At 55.4% G+C, this 12,210-nt stretch overlaps 1 protein-coding gene across 1 annotated transcript in view; it reads left to right on the top strand.

The window, feature by feature from the left end:
- Nucleotides 1-547: 547 nt before the first annotated feature.
- KMT2D (lysine methyltransferase 2D) overlaps nucleotides 548-12,210 on the top strand; it is a gene marked incomplete at both ends in the record, with an annotated part of 31,643 nt that continues 19,980 nt past the window's right edge. Inside the window, 26 exons of the mRNA XM_084254849.1 lie at nucleotides 548-596; nucleotides 840-966; nucleotides 1,145-1,368; nucleotides 1,483-1,592; nucleotides 1,752-1,914; nucleotides 2,256-2,421; nucleotides 2,524-2,638; nucleotides 2,776-2,933; nucleotides 3,139-3,284; nucleotides 3,423-5,129; nucleotides 5,222-5,409; nucleotides 5,530-6,330; nucleotides 6,793-6,906; nucleotides 7,219-7,329; nucleotides 7,934-8,038; nucleotides 8,788-8,969; nucleotides 9,131-9,295; nucleotides 9,390-9,499; nucleotides 9,594-9,641; nucleotides 10,281-10,526; nucleotides 10,738-10,857; nucleotides 10,943-11,047; nucleotides 11,273-11,403; nucleotides 11,489-11,636; nucleotides 11,830-11,895; nucleotides 12,073-12,183. Of these exons, the coding sequence (XP_084110975.1) occupies nucleotides 548-596; nucleotides 840-966; nucleotides 1,145-1,368; nucleotides 1,483-1,592; nucleotides 1,752-1,914; nucleotides 2,256-2,421; nucleotides 2,524-2,638; nucleotides 2,776-2,933; nucleotides 3,139-3,284; nucleotides 3,423-5,129; nucleotides 5,222-5,409; nucleotides 5,530-6,330; nucleotides 6,793-6,906; nucleotides 7,219-7,329; nucleotides 7,934-8,038; nucleotides 8,788-8,969; nucleotides 9,131-9,295; nucleotides 9,390-9,499; nucleotides 9,594-9,641; nucleotides 10,281-10,526; nucleotides 10,738-10,857; nucleotides 10,943-11,047; nucleotides 11,273-11,403; nucleotides 11,489-11,636; nucleotides 11,830-11,895; nucleotides 12,073-12,183 (5,716 nt within the window). The remainder of the gene's footprint in view (nucleotides 597-839; nucleotides 967-1,144; nucleotides 1,369-1,482; nucleotides 1,593-1,751; nucleotides 1,915-2,255; nucleotides 2,422-2,523; nucleotides 2,639-2,775; nucleotides 2,934-3,138; nucleotides 3,285-3,422; nucleotides 5,130-5,221; nucleotides 5,410-5,529; nucleotides 6,331-6,792; nucleotides 6,907-7,218; nucleotides 7,330-7,933; nucleotides 8,039-8,787; nucleotides 8,970-9,130; nucleotides 9,296-9,389; nucleotides 9,500-9,593; nucleotides 9,642-10,280; nucleotides 10,527-10,737; nucleotides 10,858-10,942; nucleotides 11,048-11,272; nucleotides 11,404-11,488; nucleotides 11,637-11,829; nucleotides 11,896-12,072; nucleotides 12,184-12,210) is intronic.

Raw genomic sequence — 12,210 nt, 5'->3', positions numbered from 1 at the left:
CAGTAAAAGTAGAAGAGATACATCCATAGACAGGCTTTAGTTCTAATAATGTGTTTTATGTCCTGCAATACCCCAGACTCTGTTTTTGGGAGAGGGATTTGGGCCAGACTACCCCTCGGTTGGCACTGACACGCTTCTAGGATGGTAGCTTGACTTGAGACTTGAAAAAGGCCAGGGGTGTAGGGCCCACCAGAAGCCAAGAACTCAAGAGATGAGGCAAAGGATGATCCTAGAGACAGACTGGGTGTTCTTCTTGATGGGTGCTATTTCCCAGAGAATTCCTACACAGGAGGCTGGCAGTGGGTCCCCTGAGAATCCAGTGGAAGAGGAGAGTATGGTCTTTATTTGGGGAGGAAGTAGGTTGTGGGATAAGAGTTAGAATGATTTTCTTTATCATTAGTAGAGGAGTTTGCTCTGATTTCTTTGGGGTATAGATACCATTATTGCCTTTGTTCTAGGATTGTGGGGGAAATGGGGAGACTTTCTAAAAAGATATCTCGACACTGACAGGTCTCCCCGAGAGGGCCCTGCCCAGTCGGAGAGAGGGATGGACAGCCAGAAGCTGCCTGGTGAGGATAAAGATTCAGAACCGGCTGGTGAGTAGGGCAATGTTTGCATTTGCTGACAGCTTTCTCCTCTCCCCAGGCAATCTTAGATCTCTGGTCCTGGCACAAGGATAGGTGTTAAGTCTGTCTAATGTATTGGTAATTGAAGGACTTTGGGGACAAAACTGAAATGCCATCACTGTGATCTCCCAGGGGTTTTGGATAATAACATGGGTCTGATGAGTGTGGGCTAATACTAAATAGAAGATGGTGTGTGTTTCTCTGTTCATTCAGCTGATGGACCTGCAGCCTCCGAGGAGTCAGGCACCACTGAGCCAGACCTTCCCAACCCACACGTGGGGGAGGTCGCTGTACCCAGTTCTGGGGGTCTCAGGCTTCAGGAGCCTCCCCAGGACTGCAGGTAACTAGTTTGGGCAACATAGGGTATGAGGGAACATGATTTGAGAGTCTGGGGCTTTCAAGGAGGAAGGTTTAAGAAAATGAGTGTTTGGGAAGCATGGGTATGCCAAATCTTGGGGTTGTTAGGGGTGCCTGTGGGCAGGGGCCCTGGCATGGTGCTGATGCTTGTGTGTCCACAGTGGGGTTCCAGTGCGGCGTTGTGCTCTCTGTAACTGTGGGGAGCCTAGTCTACATGGGCAGAGGGAGCTACAGCGCTTTGAGTTGCCGTTTGACTGGCCCCAGTGTCCAGTGGTGTCCCCTGGGGGGAACCCAGGACCCAATGAAGCAGTGCTGCCCAGTGAGGACCTATCACAGATTGGTTTCCCTGAGGGCCTGACACCTGCCCACTTAGGAGAACCTGGAGGTAAGTGAGGGGAAATGGACTGATTTGACCCAGAAAGGGGGGTTGAGGGTGGTCCTAAGTCAGTGATCATCTTTTTTGTTAATTCTTTTTACCTGCCTCTTTCTCCCTACAAAGGGTCCTGCTGGGCTCACCATTGGTGTGCTGCGTGGTCGGCAGGTGTATGGGGGCACGAGGGCCCAGAACTATGTGGTGTGGACAAGGCCATCTTCTCAGGGATCTCACAGGTGGGGCTGGCGCCGAGGGATAGCATAGGTGGAGGGTGGGCTAATTGGGGCTTTAGGACCTCCGAGTTGGGCTAGAATGAGAAGGGCAGCGCTCTAGTGCCTGTCCTATTGCTCTGGAGAGAATCTGCTGTTGCTGAGGCCTTGTCTCCTCCTTGGCAGCGCTGTTCCCACTGCACCAGGCTCGGTGCCTCTATCCCTTGCCGCTCACCCGGATGTCCACGGCTTTACCACTTCCCCTGTGCAACTGCCAGCGGTTCCTTCTTGTCCATGAAAACACTGCAGCTGTTATGCCCGGAGCACAGTGAGGGGGCTGCGCATCTGGGTGAGAAGTCCTGCTCTTTGGGCAGAGAGCACATGCGGGGCCAAGTGTGTCTGGGGTTTTTCTACGCTGAGTCCTCATGGAAGTTTGTAATTATATACTGTCAGCCTGCTCCACTAACAAAGATGTGAAATTTGTCAGTCCAAGGGGCTTTGACTGTCTTGTTACCATGGTGTCTGCAGTGCCTAGAACAGTGCCTGTTCTAGGCATATCCTAGGCAAACACTCAGTGACTATTTGGTATTTATTCTTTGTCCATGGGTTGTCTGTTATGCAGACAGCACTGTGCTGAATCTTGCAAGGAATCTGTAACTTAGCTGTGTTCTCTGTCCCTTCCCACTGCAGAGGAGGCTCGTTGTGCAGTTTGTGAGGGACCAGGGGAATTGTGTGACTTGTTCTTCTGTACCAGCTGTGGGCATCACTATCATGGGGCCTGCCTGGACACTGCTTTGACTGCCCGAAAGCGTGCTGGCTGGCAGTGCCCTGAGTGCAAAGTGTGCCAAGCTTGCAGGTAAATGGGAGAGCGGGACGGACGGAAGCCTTAGGCAAAGCACAGGTGAGCGTTGAAATTGAGGGCAGACACGAACCTGTTATGTGCCCTGTGCCCCTGCAGGAAACCTGGGAATGACTCTAAGATGTTGGTCTGTGAGACGTGTGACAAAGGATACCATACCTTCTGCCTGAAACCACCTATGGAGGAATTGCCTGCTCATTCTTGGAAGTGCAAGGTGAGTGTCCCCTGCTTGTCCATTTCCCCGATTTTGCCTCTTGTAATATCCTGAGTTTCTTTCCTATGACAAGTCCCGTGCTCTCGTCCAGCCTCGACTGTCTGACCAGTGCCTGTTTTGCCCACTCCTCTCCCCAGGCATGCCGGGTGTGCCGAGCCTGTGGAGCAGGCTCAGCAGAGCTGAATCCCAGCTCCGAGTGGTTTGAAAATTACTCGCTCTGTCACCGCTGTCACAAGGCCCAGGGAAGTCAGCCTATCAGTTCTGTTGCTGAGCAGCATCCCCCTGTCTGTCACAGGTAGGTGGTATGGACTGGAGGAGATTGGGATGGGGAGTAGGAAGTGTTTAGATTGGTAGGCGCCATCTTTAATCAGTTGGACTTCTAGAGGAGAACCCTAAGGCGGGCAGTACAATCCATAGCAATCGTGCCTCGCCCCAGTGTGCTCTCTAGGAGTTGTTAGCTGATGAGAGCCACGGTGCCTGCTCCCCTGTACCCTCTGCAGATTCTCACCCCCAGAGCCTGGCGATACCCCCAGTGATGAGCCCGATGCTCTGTACGTTGCATGCCAAGGGCAGCCAAAGGGTGGGCACGTGACCTCTATGCAACCCAAGGAACCGGGGCCCCTGCAATGTGAAGCCAAACCACTAGGTGAGTAGGGTTCGAGGGTCCCCAAAAGTAATTTCCGTCTATTCTGTGGCGAGGGACAGTTTCTGCTTTGCCCCAGACCCTGTGCTTTCTGTGGACTGGAACCGAGCCAGGTAGGAGCATAGTGTGTTGTGTCTACAGGGAGAGCAGGGGCCCAACTTGAGCCCCAGTTGGACACCCCCCTAAATGAGGAGATGCCACTGCTGCCCCCACCTGAGGAGTCGCCCCTCTCCCCACCACCTGAAGAATCACCCACGTCCCCGCCGCCTGAGGCATCACGCCTGTCCCCACCGCCTGAGGAATCACCTCTCTCTCCACTGCCTGAGGAATCTCCTCTGTCTCCCCCACCTGAGTCATCACCTTTTTCTCCACTGGAGGAGTCACCCTTCTCTCCACCAGAGGAGTCGCCCCCATCTCCCCCACTTGAGACACCTCTGTCCCCACCACCTGAGGCATCACCCCTGTCGCCACCATTTGAGGAGTCTCCCTTGTCCCCTCCACCAGAAGAATTGCCCACTTCCCCACCACCTGAAGCATCACGCTTATCTCCACCACCTGAGGAGTCACCCATGTCCCCTCCACCTGAAGAGTCACCCATGTCTCCACCACCTGAGGCTTCTCGTCTGTTCCCACCATTTGAAGAATCCCCTCTGTCTCCTCCACCAGAGGAATCTCCTCTCTCCCCTCCACCTGAAGCATCACGCCTCTCCCCACCACCTGAGGACTCACCCATGTCCCCACCACCTGAAGATTCGCCTATGTCTCCTCCTCCTGAGGTGTCATGCCTATGCCCCCTACCTGAGGTGTCACGCCTGTCTCCACCGCCTGAGGAATCTCCCCTGTCCCCACCGCCTGAGGAGTCGCCCTCATCCCCTCCACCTGAGGCTTCACGCCTATTCCCACCGCCTGAGGACTCGCCTACATCCCTACCACTTGAAGACTCACCTGCTTGCCCGCCACCGGACAGCTTACTCATGTCCCTTCCGCTGGAGGAGTTACCATTGCCTGAGGAGTTGCAACTTCATACCCGGCCTGAGGAGCTACAACTCTGTCCCCAGCCTGAGGAGCCACCCCAGTCCCCAGCCCCTGAGGAGCCACACTTGTCCCCTGCCCCTGAGGAGCCACACCTATCCCCTGGCCCTGAGGAACCACACTTCTCCCCTGCACCAGAGGAGCCACCTCTGTCCCCTGCACCTGAGGAGTCGCACCTGTCCCTTACACCTGAGGAGCCACCTCTGTCCCCTACACCTGAGAAACTGCATCTGTCCCCCCGACCTGTGGAGCCTCAGCTGTCCCCTGCACCTGAGAAGCCGTGTCTTTTCCCTTTACCTGAGGAGCCACACCTGTCCCCCCAGCCTGAGGAGCCACGCCTGTCCCCCCAGCCTGAGGAGCCGCGCCTGTCCCCCAGGCCTGAGGAGCCGCGCTTGTCCCCCAGGCCTGAGGAGCCGCGCCTGTCCCCCAGGCCTGAGGAGCCACGCCTGTCTCCCAGGCCTGAGGAGCCACACATGTCCCCCAGGCCTGAGGAGCCACACATGTCCCCCAGGCCTGAGGAGCCGCGCCTGTCCCCCAGGTCTGAGGAGCCGCGCCTATCCCCCAGGCCTGAGGAGCCGCGCCTGTCCCCCAGGCCTGAGGAACTGCACCTGACCCCTCCACCTGAAGAGCCAGGTGTATGCTCTGCACCTGAGGGATTGCCCTTGTTCCTCCCACCTGGGGAGCCACCTTTATCTCCCTCGCTTGGAGAGCCGGCCCTGTCTGAGCCTGGGAAACCACCTCTGTCCCCTCTACCAGAAGAACTGCCGTTGTCCCCATCTGAGGAGCCATCCTTGTCACCTCAATTGATGCCATCAGGTAGGGTGATGTTAGTACCCCCTTACTCTGAAAGAGTTTTAGCTCTTAGTGGCACATATAATCTAAGAGCCTGCCTTTTTCTTTCTCTCCAGATCCTCTTCCTCCTCCGCTCTCACCCATGATCACAGCTGTGGCCCCACCAGCCCTGTCTCCTTTGAGGGAGTTGGATTACCCCTTTGGTGCCAAGGGGGACAGTGATCCTGAGTCGCCATTGACTGCCCCCATCCTAGAGACACCCATCAGCCCTCCTCCAGAAGCTAACTGCACTGACCCTGAACCTGTACCCCCTATGATCCTTCCCCCATCCCCAGGTTCCCCCATGGGACTGGCTTCTCCCATTCTGATGGAGCCTCTTCCCCCTCAGTGTTCTCCACTCCTCCAGCATTCTTTACCTCCCCAGAACTCCCCTCCTTCCCAGTGCTCTCCACCTGCTCTGCCACTGTCCATTCCTTCCCCACTGAGTCCCATGAAGAAGGTAGTGGAGAACGCAGATGACGCTGAGCTTCATGAGATGGAGACTGAGAAAATCCCAGAGCCTGAGTGCCCAGCCTTGGAACCCAGCCCTACCAGTCCTCTCCCTTCCCCCATGGGGAACCTTTCCTGCCCTGCACCCAGCCCTGCCCCAGCCCTGGATGACTTCTCTGGCCTGGGGGAAGACACTGCCCCTCTGGATGGGACTGACACTCCTAGTTCACAGCCAGAGGCTGGGCAGACCCCTGGCAGTTTGACAAACGAACTTAAGGGTTCCCCTGTGCTCCTGGATCCCGAGGAGCTGGCCCCTGTGACCCCTATGGAGGTCTATGGCCCAGAATGCAAACAGGCAGGGCAGGGCTCACCCTGTGAAGATCAAGAGGAGCCACGTGCACCAGTGGCCCCTACCCCACCCATTCTGATCAAATCTGACATCGTTAATGAGATCTCCAATCTGAGCCAGGGGGATGCCAGTGCCAGTTTTCCTGGCTCAGAGCCCCTGCTGGGCTCTCCTGACCCTGAGGGCGGTGGCTCCCTGTCTATGGAGTTGGGGGTATCTACAGACGTCAGTCCAGCCCGAGATGAGGGCTCCCTGCGGCTCTGCACTGACTCGTTGCCAGAGACTGATGACTCATTATTGTGTGATGCTGGGACAGCTGTTGGTGGAGGCAAAGCTGAGGGGGACAAAGGGAGGCGGCGCAGCTCCCCAGCTCGTTCCCGCATCAAACAGGTGAGGAGCTCACCAGCCACTGGATGTGATCAGTGCCATGCCACTGTCAGAGGTGGAGCCCTTTGTTACTGCTACCTTCTCCCCGGGCCTGCTGGGTCCTCGGCGCTCGGGGATCCGTTCATCTGTCCTCTTGTTTTATTAAGGCGGATACTGTACTGTACATAGGGTGGGAAGTAATGTGCTCAGATTCGTAATTACTCAGTAATAGAATTGGACCTAGAAACTTGGATCTCTCAAGCCAGTATTTTTTCTCGTTGTACCACATTGGCCACTCTTGGGAAGGGGCATGGTTTGGGGCCAGAGCCGCATGCTGGTGCTTTCCCTCCTGCCCTGGCTGGACTCCTTGGCTTTGCTGCCCATTGTCTTTCCGTTTGTCTCTTCTCTTCCTTCAAGCCTGTGCACCCAACATAGGATCCTCCAGCTTCCCTGGCTGTGGGGTAATCGTCCTTTTTCATCACTCAGGGTCGCAGCAGTAGTTTCCCAGGACGACGCCGGCCGCGAGGAGGAGCACATGGAGGGCGCGGGAGAGGACGGGCCCGGCTAAAGTCAACTACTTCTTCTGTTGAGACTCTGGTAGTAAGGAGACGCCTCCCACCCCCCAAACATACGTCAGCTGCCCCTTCAGAAGATTAAATATACCTTAAACCCTGCCTGTTCCCTACGTACTCACTTGCCTCCCTGCTAGCCCGGGGCCTGCCTATCTGGCTTTGCTCCTAAAGCCCTCCCTGAAGTCTCTGCCATCGGCCTAAGAGCTGGGGTGTTCTGCCTTAGTCCAGGCTCCTGGGCTTCAGGTTAGCCCGGGGGTCACTGTCCTTCAAAACCAAAGAGGGAAAGCAGCTTGGTTGGGGCAGATTTACCTGCCTCACTCTCCGCTGTTCTCGGCTCTAGGTCGCTGACATCGACAGCTCCCCCAGCAAGGAGGAGGAAGACGACGATGATGACACCATGCAGAACACCGTGGTTCTCTTCTCCAACACCGACAAGTTTGTCCTGATGCAGGTACCGCGCGGCTGAGCAGCGTCCTCGGTGGTGACAGGGCAGGCTGAGCGTCGGTGTCATGCTCCGGTGGGAGTGTAGATGGGAAACCAAGGACCTGCCTGTGGGGATAACCGGCTCATCAGAAAACAGTCAGCGCATCAGGATCACATTCATTTGTCCATCCATCAGATTTCTCTTGAGTGTCTCCTTTGAGGTTGGCCCTGAGCTAGGAGCTCGGGATGGAATAGTGAGAAAGGCAGGAATGGGCTTTGCTCTATTGAGATGTGTGGTCGAGGGAGTTTGTATGTTCTCCTGAATAAGCTCAAAGCTGATGGAATTTTGTCACATCCGTACCCTCTCGACCTGACTAGTCTTTACCCAGCTTATCTTCGTTTCACTTCTTACCTTAATCCACGTCAGGCTGTATCACTGCGAGTTACCTGGCCAGCAGATGAGCAAGGCCTCCTGGGAAGGACTAGGATCCTGTGATGGCGTACAGAGTCCTAAAGCTTGGGGTGGGCTCCTGGATCCCTGCCTCCCTCTCAGAATAGTGTTGAAGGCATTTGCTGGGGCCGAGTGGGACAAGGATGCTCAGTTGGACATTTGGGTTTCTGTGTTTCTCCAGGATATGTGTGTGGTATGTGGCAGCTTCGGCCGGGGGGCAGAGGGCCATCTCCTTGCCTGTTCCCAGTGCTCTCAGTGCTATCACCCTTACTGTGTCAACAGCAAGGTGAGTTCAGGGCAAGAGGCATGTGCTGGGGATGGTCTTTATCTTGCGTCCCTGTCCTGACCAGACTACTTCCTAAAAGTGACTGTTGGTCATGGAAGTAATTCACTGGTCATCAGTGGTTATGAAACTCAGCTTGGGGAAAAGTACTTTAGAAATGGTGGTGGTCTTTATAGTTTCCTTATGGGAGACCATGACTTACTAATATAAATCAATCTGTCATATAAACTACAAGAACTCCTTTGGTAGGAAACATGATGTGGTCTCGAGGCAAAATATGAAGTCAGAACTATGGGCTTGTGTTTGCACAGATAAAGCTGTGTTTTTGACCCATGTATGATCAGTTGTTTCGGTGTTTTCATTAATATTAACACTTCTCTACTGCCAGTATTCACGAATGTGCAACAGCAACAGGTTCTAAATGCTCAAGAAAGATTGGGGGAAACCTAATTCTTAACTCCACAATCTTTTGGGGGACTTGGCTAGTGACACGTTGCCATTCTACTCTTGTAATGAGACAATGGCAGGGTGAGGCTGTTCTCTGATGAGCAGAGATCCCTGGGAAGCTAAGGTTAGAGTCCTTGTTTTTGCGGCAGAATGCTCTGCATAGCCTCCCTGGGGTCATGTGGAAGTCTGATCTGTGCATTGGGGTCCTTCAACCCCACCTTTCCCTGTGTAAGTTCCACCCTCCCCTAAGATGTCAGTCCTTCCCTCTGAATCACACCCTGAGGAATTGCCGTCTTCTACACCAGATCACCAAGGTGATGCTGCTAAAGGGCTGGCGTTGTGTGGAGTGCATCGTGTGCGAGGTGTGCGGCCAGGCCTCAGACCCCTCACGCCTGCTGCTCTGTGATGACTGTGACATTAGCTACCACACATACTGCCTGGACCCCCCACTGCTCACCGTGCCTAAGGGCGGCTGGAAGTGCAAGTGGTAAGGAAACCCAGGATCTTCAGAGGGGCCAGGACCTGAGCTGTTAGATTGGATGTGATCTTGAATACGTGACAAGGCTGGCCGCTGGCTTCTCAGTGAGGGTGCCTCTGGTTTCCTTGAGTAGGTTAGGTGCTGAAGGCCTCTCTTTCTGCCCCCACCAGGTGTGTGTCTTGTATGCAGTGTGGGGCCGCCTCCCCTGGCTTCCATTGTGAATGGCAGAATAGTTACACACACTGTGGGCCCTGTGCCAGCCTGGTGACCTGCCCTATCTGCCATGCTCCTTACGTGGAAGAAGACCTACTAATCCAGTGCCGCCACTGTGAACGGTGAGGGCTCCCTTTTCCCCTCATATGGGCCCTCTCTTCCCTGTCCTCAGCTTCTCATTGTCTGGGTTCATATCTGCTATCGCCCTTCTCCAAGGTGGATGCATGCTGGTTGCGAGAGTCTCTTCACAGAGGATGATGTGGAACAGGCAGCCGACGAGGGATTTGACTGTGTCTCCTGCCAGCCTTATGTGGTAAAGCCTGCAGGTGAGTTCTAGGTGATAGAAAGGGGACAGGAAGTCAGGGCAAGGGAGCCTTGCTGAGGGGCAGGGCTTCAAGCTGCCTTGGTTTGTCTCCACAGCACCTATTGCGCCCCCAGAGTTGGTGCCTATGAAGGTGAAAGAACCAGGTAAGTCACAGAAATTCTGAATGGCAAAGCCAGAAGTGACCTTAGAAAGAATCTAGTCCAGCTCCAACCCCCAATTTCATCTCCTCAATTTCAGAGGAGGAAACTAAGACCCGGGGAGATTGAGTGGCCTGCCCAACGTCACCCTCTAGGTTAGTGGCAAAGTTGTGACTAGAACCAAGGCCTCCAGTTTCCCAGGCACATTTCCTTTCACCAGGGAACGTGGCCTCTATACTGCCAGCATCTTGTCCTAGAGAACATAGCTCTTTTTCCTCAGTGAAGGTGCTTAGCCATCTCCTCCATCATAATGTGAGTGCTGCTCCTGGTGTCAGGGGCACTGGTGTGCTGCATTCAGCAAATAGTGGCCCGCTTAGCCACAGACAGCCAGAGAATGTAGTTAGTGGACCTAGAGTTAATCATCAGTCTGATTTCTACACTAGTGGCCTCTGAATCCCCCTAGGTCACTGGGAATTCGGGTCGCAGCTAGCGCCCTTTGGTGGGCTCTCCTGTCCAGCCCTCAGACCCCAGGCTGGATTTTGGTTTCTCTCATACTGTCCCAGCTGGGGACTTAGGCTGAAACTTGGAGTTCTGATTTCCCTGGTACCGCCATCCAGGGATCACATTCTCTTCCCCTTTGTGCAGAGCCTCAGTACTTTCGCTTCGAGGGCGTGTGGCTGACAGAAACTGGCATGGCTGTGCTGCGTAACCTGACCATGTCACCCTTGCATAAGCGGCGTCAGCGGCGAGGACGGCTTGGCCTTCCAGGCGAGGCAGGGCTGGAGGGTCCTGAGCCCTCAGATGCTCTTGGCCCTGATGATAAAAAGGACGGGGACATGGACACTGATGAGCTGCTCAAGGGTGAAGGTCAGGCTGGGAAATCTTCAGGAAGTGCCATGGTGGTGGACGCCTGGGAGGGTCGAGGGTGCTGGGGGGGCGGGGGGGGGGGCAGCACCGTCACGCCCAGTCACCTTCCAGCTACTGCCAGTCTTGTTCTAATGACTGGTCAGGCAGCCAGCGCTCAGGTGTGGTTGACAGCATGGCAGGGTGGAAATGACCCACGCCTCTGATTTGCTTCCTCTTTTTCCTGTTACACGCACAGGCGGTGTGGAGCACATGGAATGTGAAATCAAACTGGAGGGCCCTGTCAGCCCTGATGTGGAACCTGGCAAGGAGGAGACTGAGGAGAGCAAGAAACGCAAACGCAAGCCCTACCGGCCTGGTGAGGCCCTGGGGTGAGGGGTCAGGCATGAGGGCAGCTCTGCAGTCGCCAGCAGCGTCTCAGCCTCGGCTCTGCTTCTTCACAGGCATTGGTGGTTTTATGGTGCGACAGCGGAAATCCCACACACGTGTGAAAAAGGGGCCTGCTGCACAGGCGGAGGTGTTGAGTGGGGATGGGCAGCCCGACGAGGGTGAGACGGGTGAGGGCACCAGTGGGGCTGGGGGGGGCGGTGGGATCACAGGATCTCTGGGTGCTGCCAGGGTGGGCTGGGGTCAGGGGAAGCTCCCTGAAAGGGCCAAGAGCGTGATGGGCCCAGCTGGTGTGGGAAGGAGAGCTGACAAAATACCCCCAGGCGGAGTTGGGAGCAGCATGCCATGTTTCCTGGAGCACCTGACACCTCCAGTTCTGTCCCCAGTGATGCCTGCTGACCTGCCTGCAGAAAGCTCCGTGGACCAGAGCTTAGCCGACGGGGATGAGAAAAAGAAGCAGCAGCGGCGAGGACGCAAGAAGAGCAAACTAGAGGACATGTTCCCTGCTTACCTGCAGGTCGGCCTTTGTCTCTGAGGGGTGAAGGGCAGTGTCTGTCCTATAGGGCATGAAGAAGCCTGTTTCTCCCTGACTTCTCCCACAGGAGGCCTTCTTTGGGAAGGAGCTGTTGGACCTGAGCCGGAAGGCCCTTTTTGCAGTTGGAGTGGGCCGGCCAAGCTTTGGACTAGGAACCCCAAAAGCCAAGGGAGATGGAGGCTCAGATAGGAAGGAGCTTCCCACCTCACAGAAAGGTCAGTCATACGAGAAGGGGCCAGTCTGATGGGGTTCAGCTTCCCTCTGTGCTTAGGAGCTGGCAAGAGAATTTGGGGAAGAATGGTTGGTGTGTAGGCGTTGAGGCCAAGGGTCTGGCCTCTGCCCTGGGAACCCATTCGGGGCCTCAAGTGTAAGACATTTCTGACTGGAGTGGGGAACTATTGCTTGTAGGAGATGATGGCCCAGATGTTGCAGATGAAGAATCCCGCGGCCCAGAGGGCAAAGCTGATACACCAGGTGAGCGCTGCTGAGAAGGCTGGGTCCGATTTTGGTTTTGCCCCTGTCGTCCTGTTTCGCACCTGAGCACCCTTAGGGCTAGAGGCTGGAAACTATTGTGTCCTCCAGAGTTCAGGGTGGCCAGTGGTGGTACCTCCATACTGACCTTGACTGATGGGTTTCTCCTGGCAATTGCAGGACCTGAGGATGGGGGCGTAAAGGCATCCCCTGTGCCCAGTGACCCTGAGAAACCAGGCACCCCAGGTGAAGGGATGCTTAGCTCTGACTTAGACAGGATTCCCACAGAAGGTGAGGCTGTGACCCACACTCTGCATG

This window comes from Talpa europaea, assembly GCF_964194135.1.
Source record: "Talpa europaea genome assembly, chromosome: 15".
Lineage (NCBI taxonomy): Eukaryota > Metazoa > Chordata > Mammalia > Eulipotyphla > Talpidae > Talpa > Talpa europaea.
This window is presented reverse-complemented; position numbering and strand designations above follow the sequence as displayed.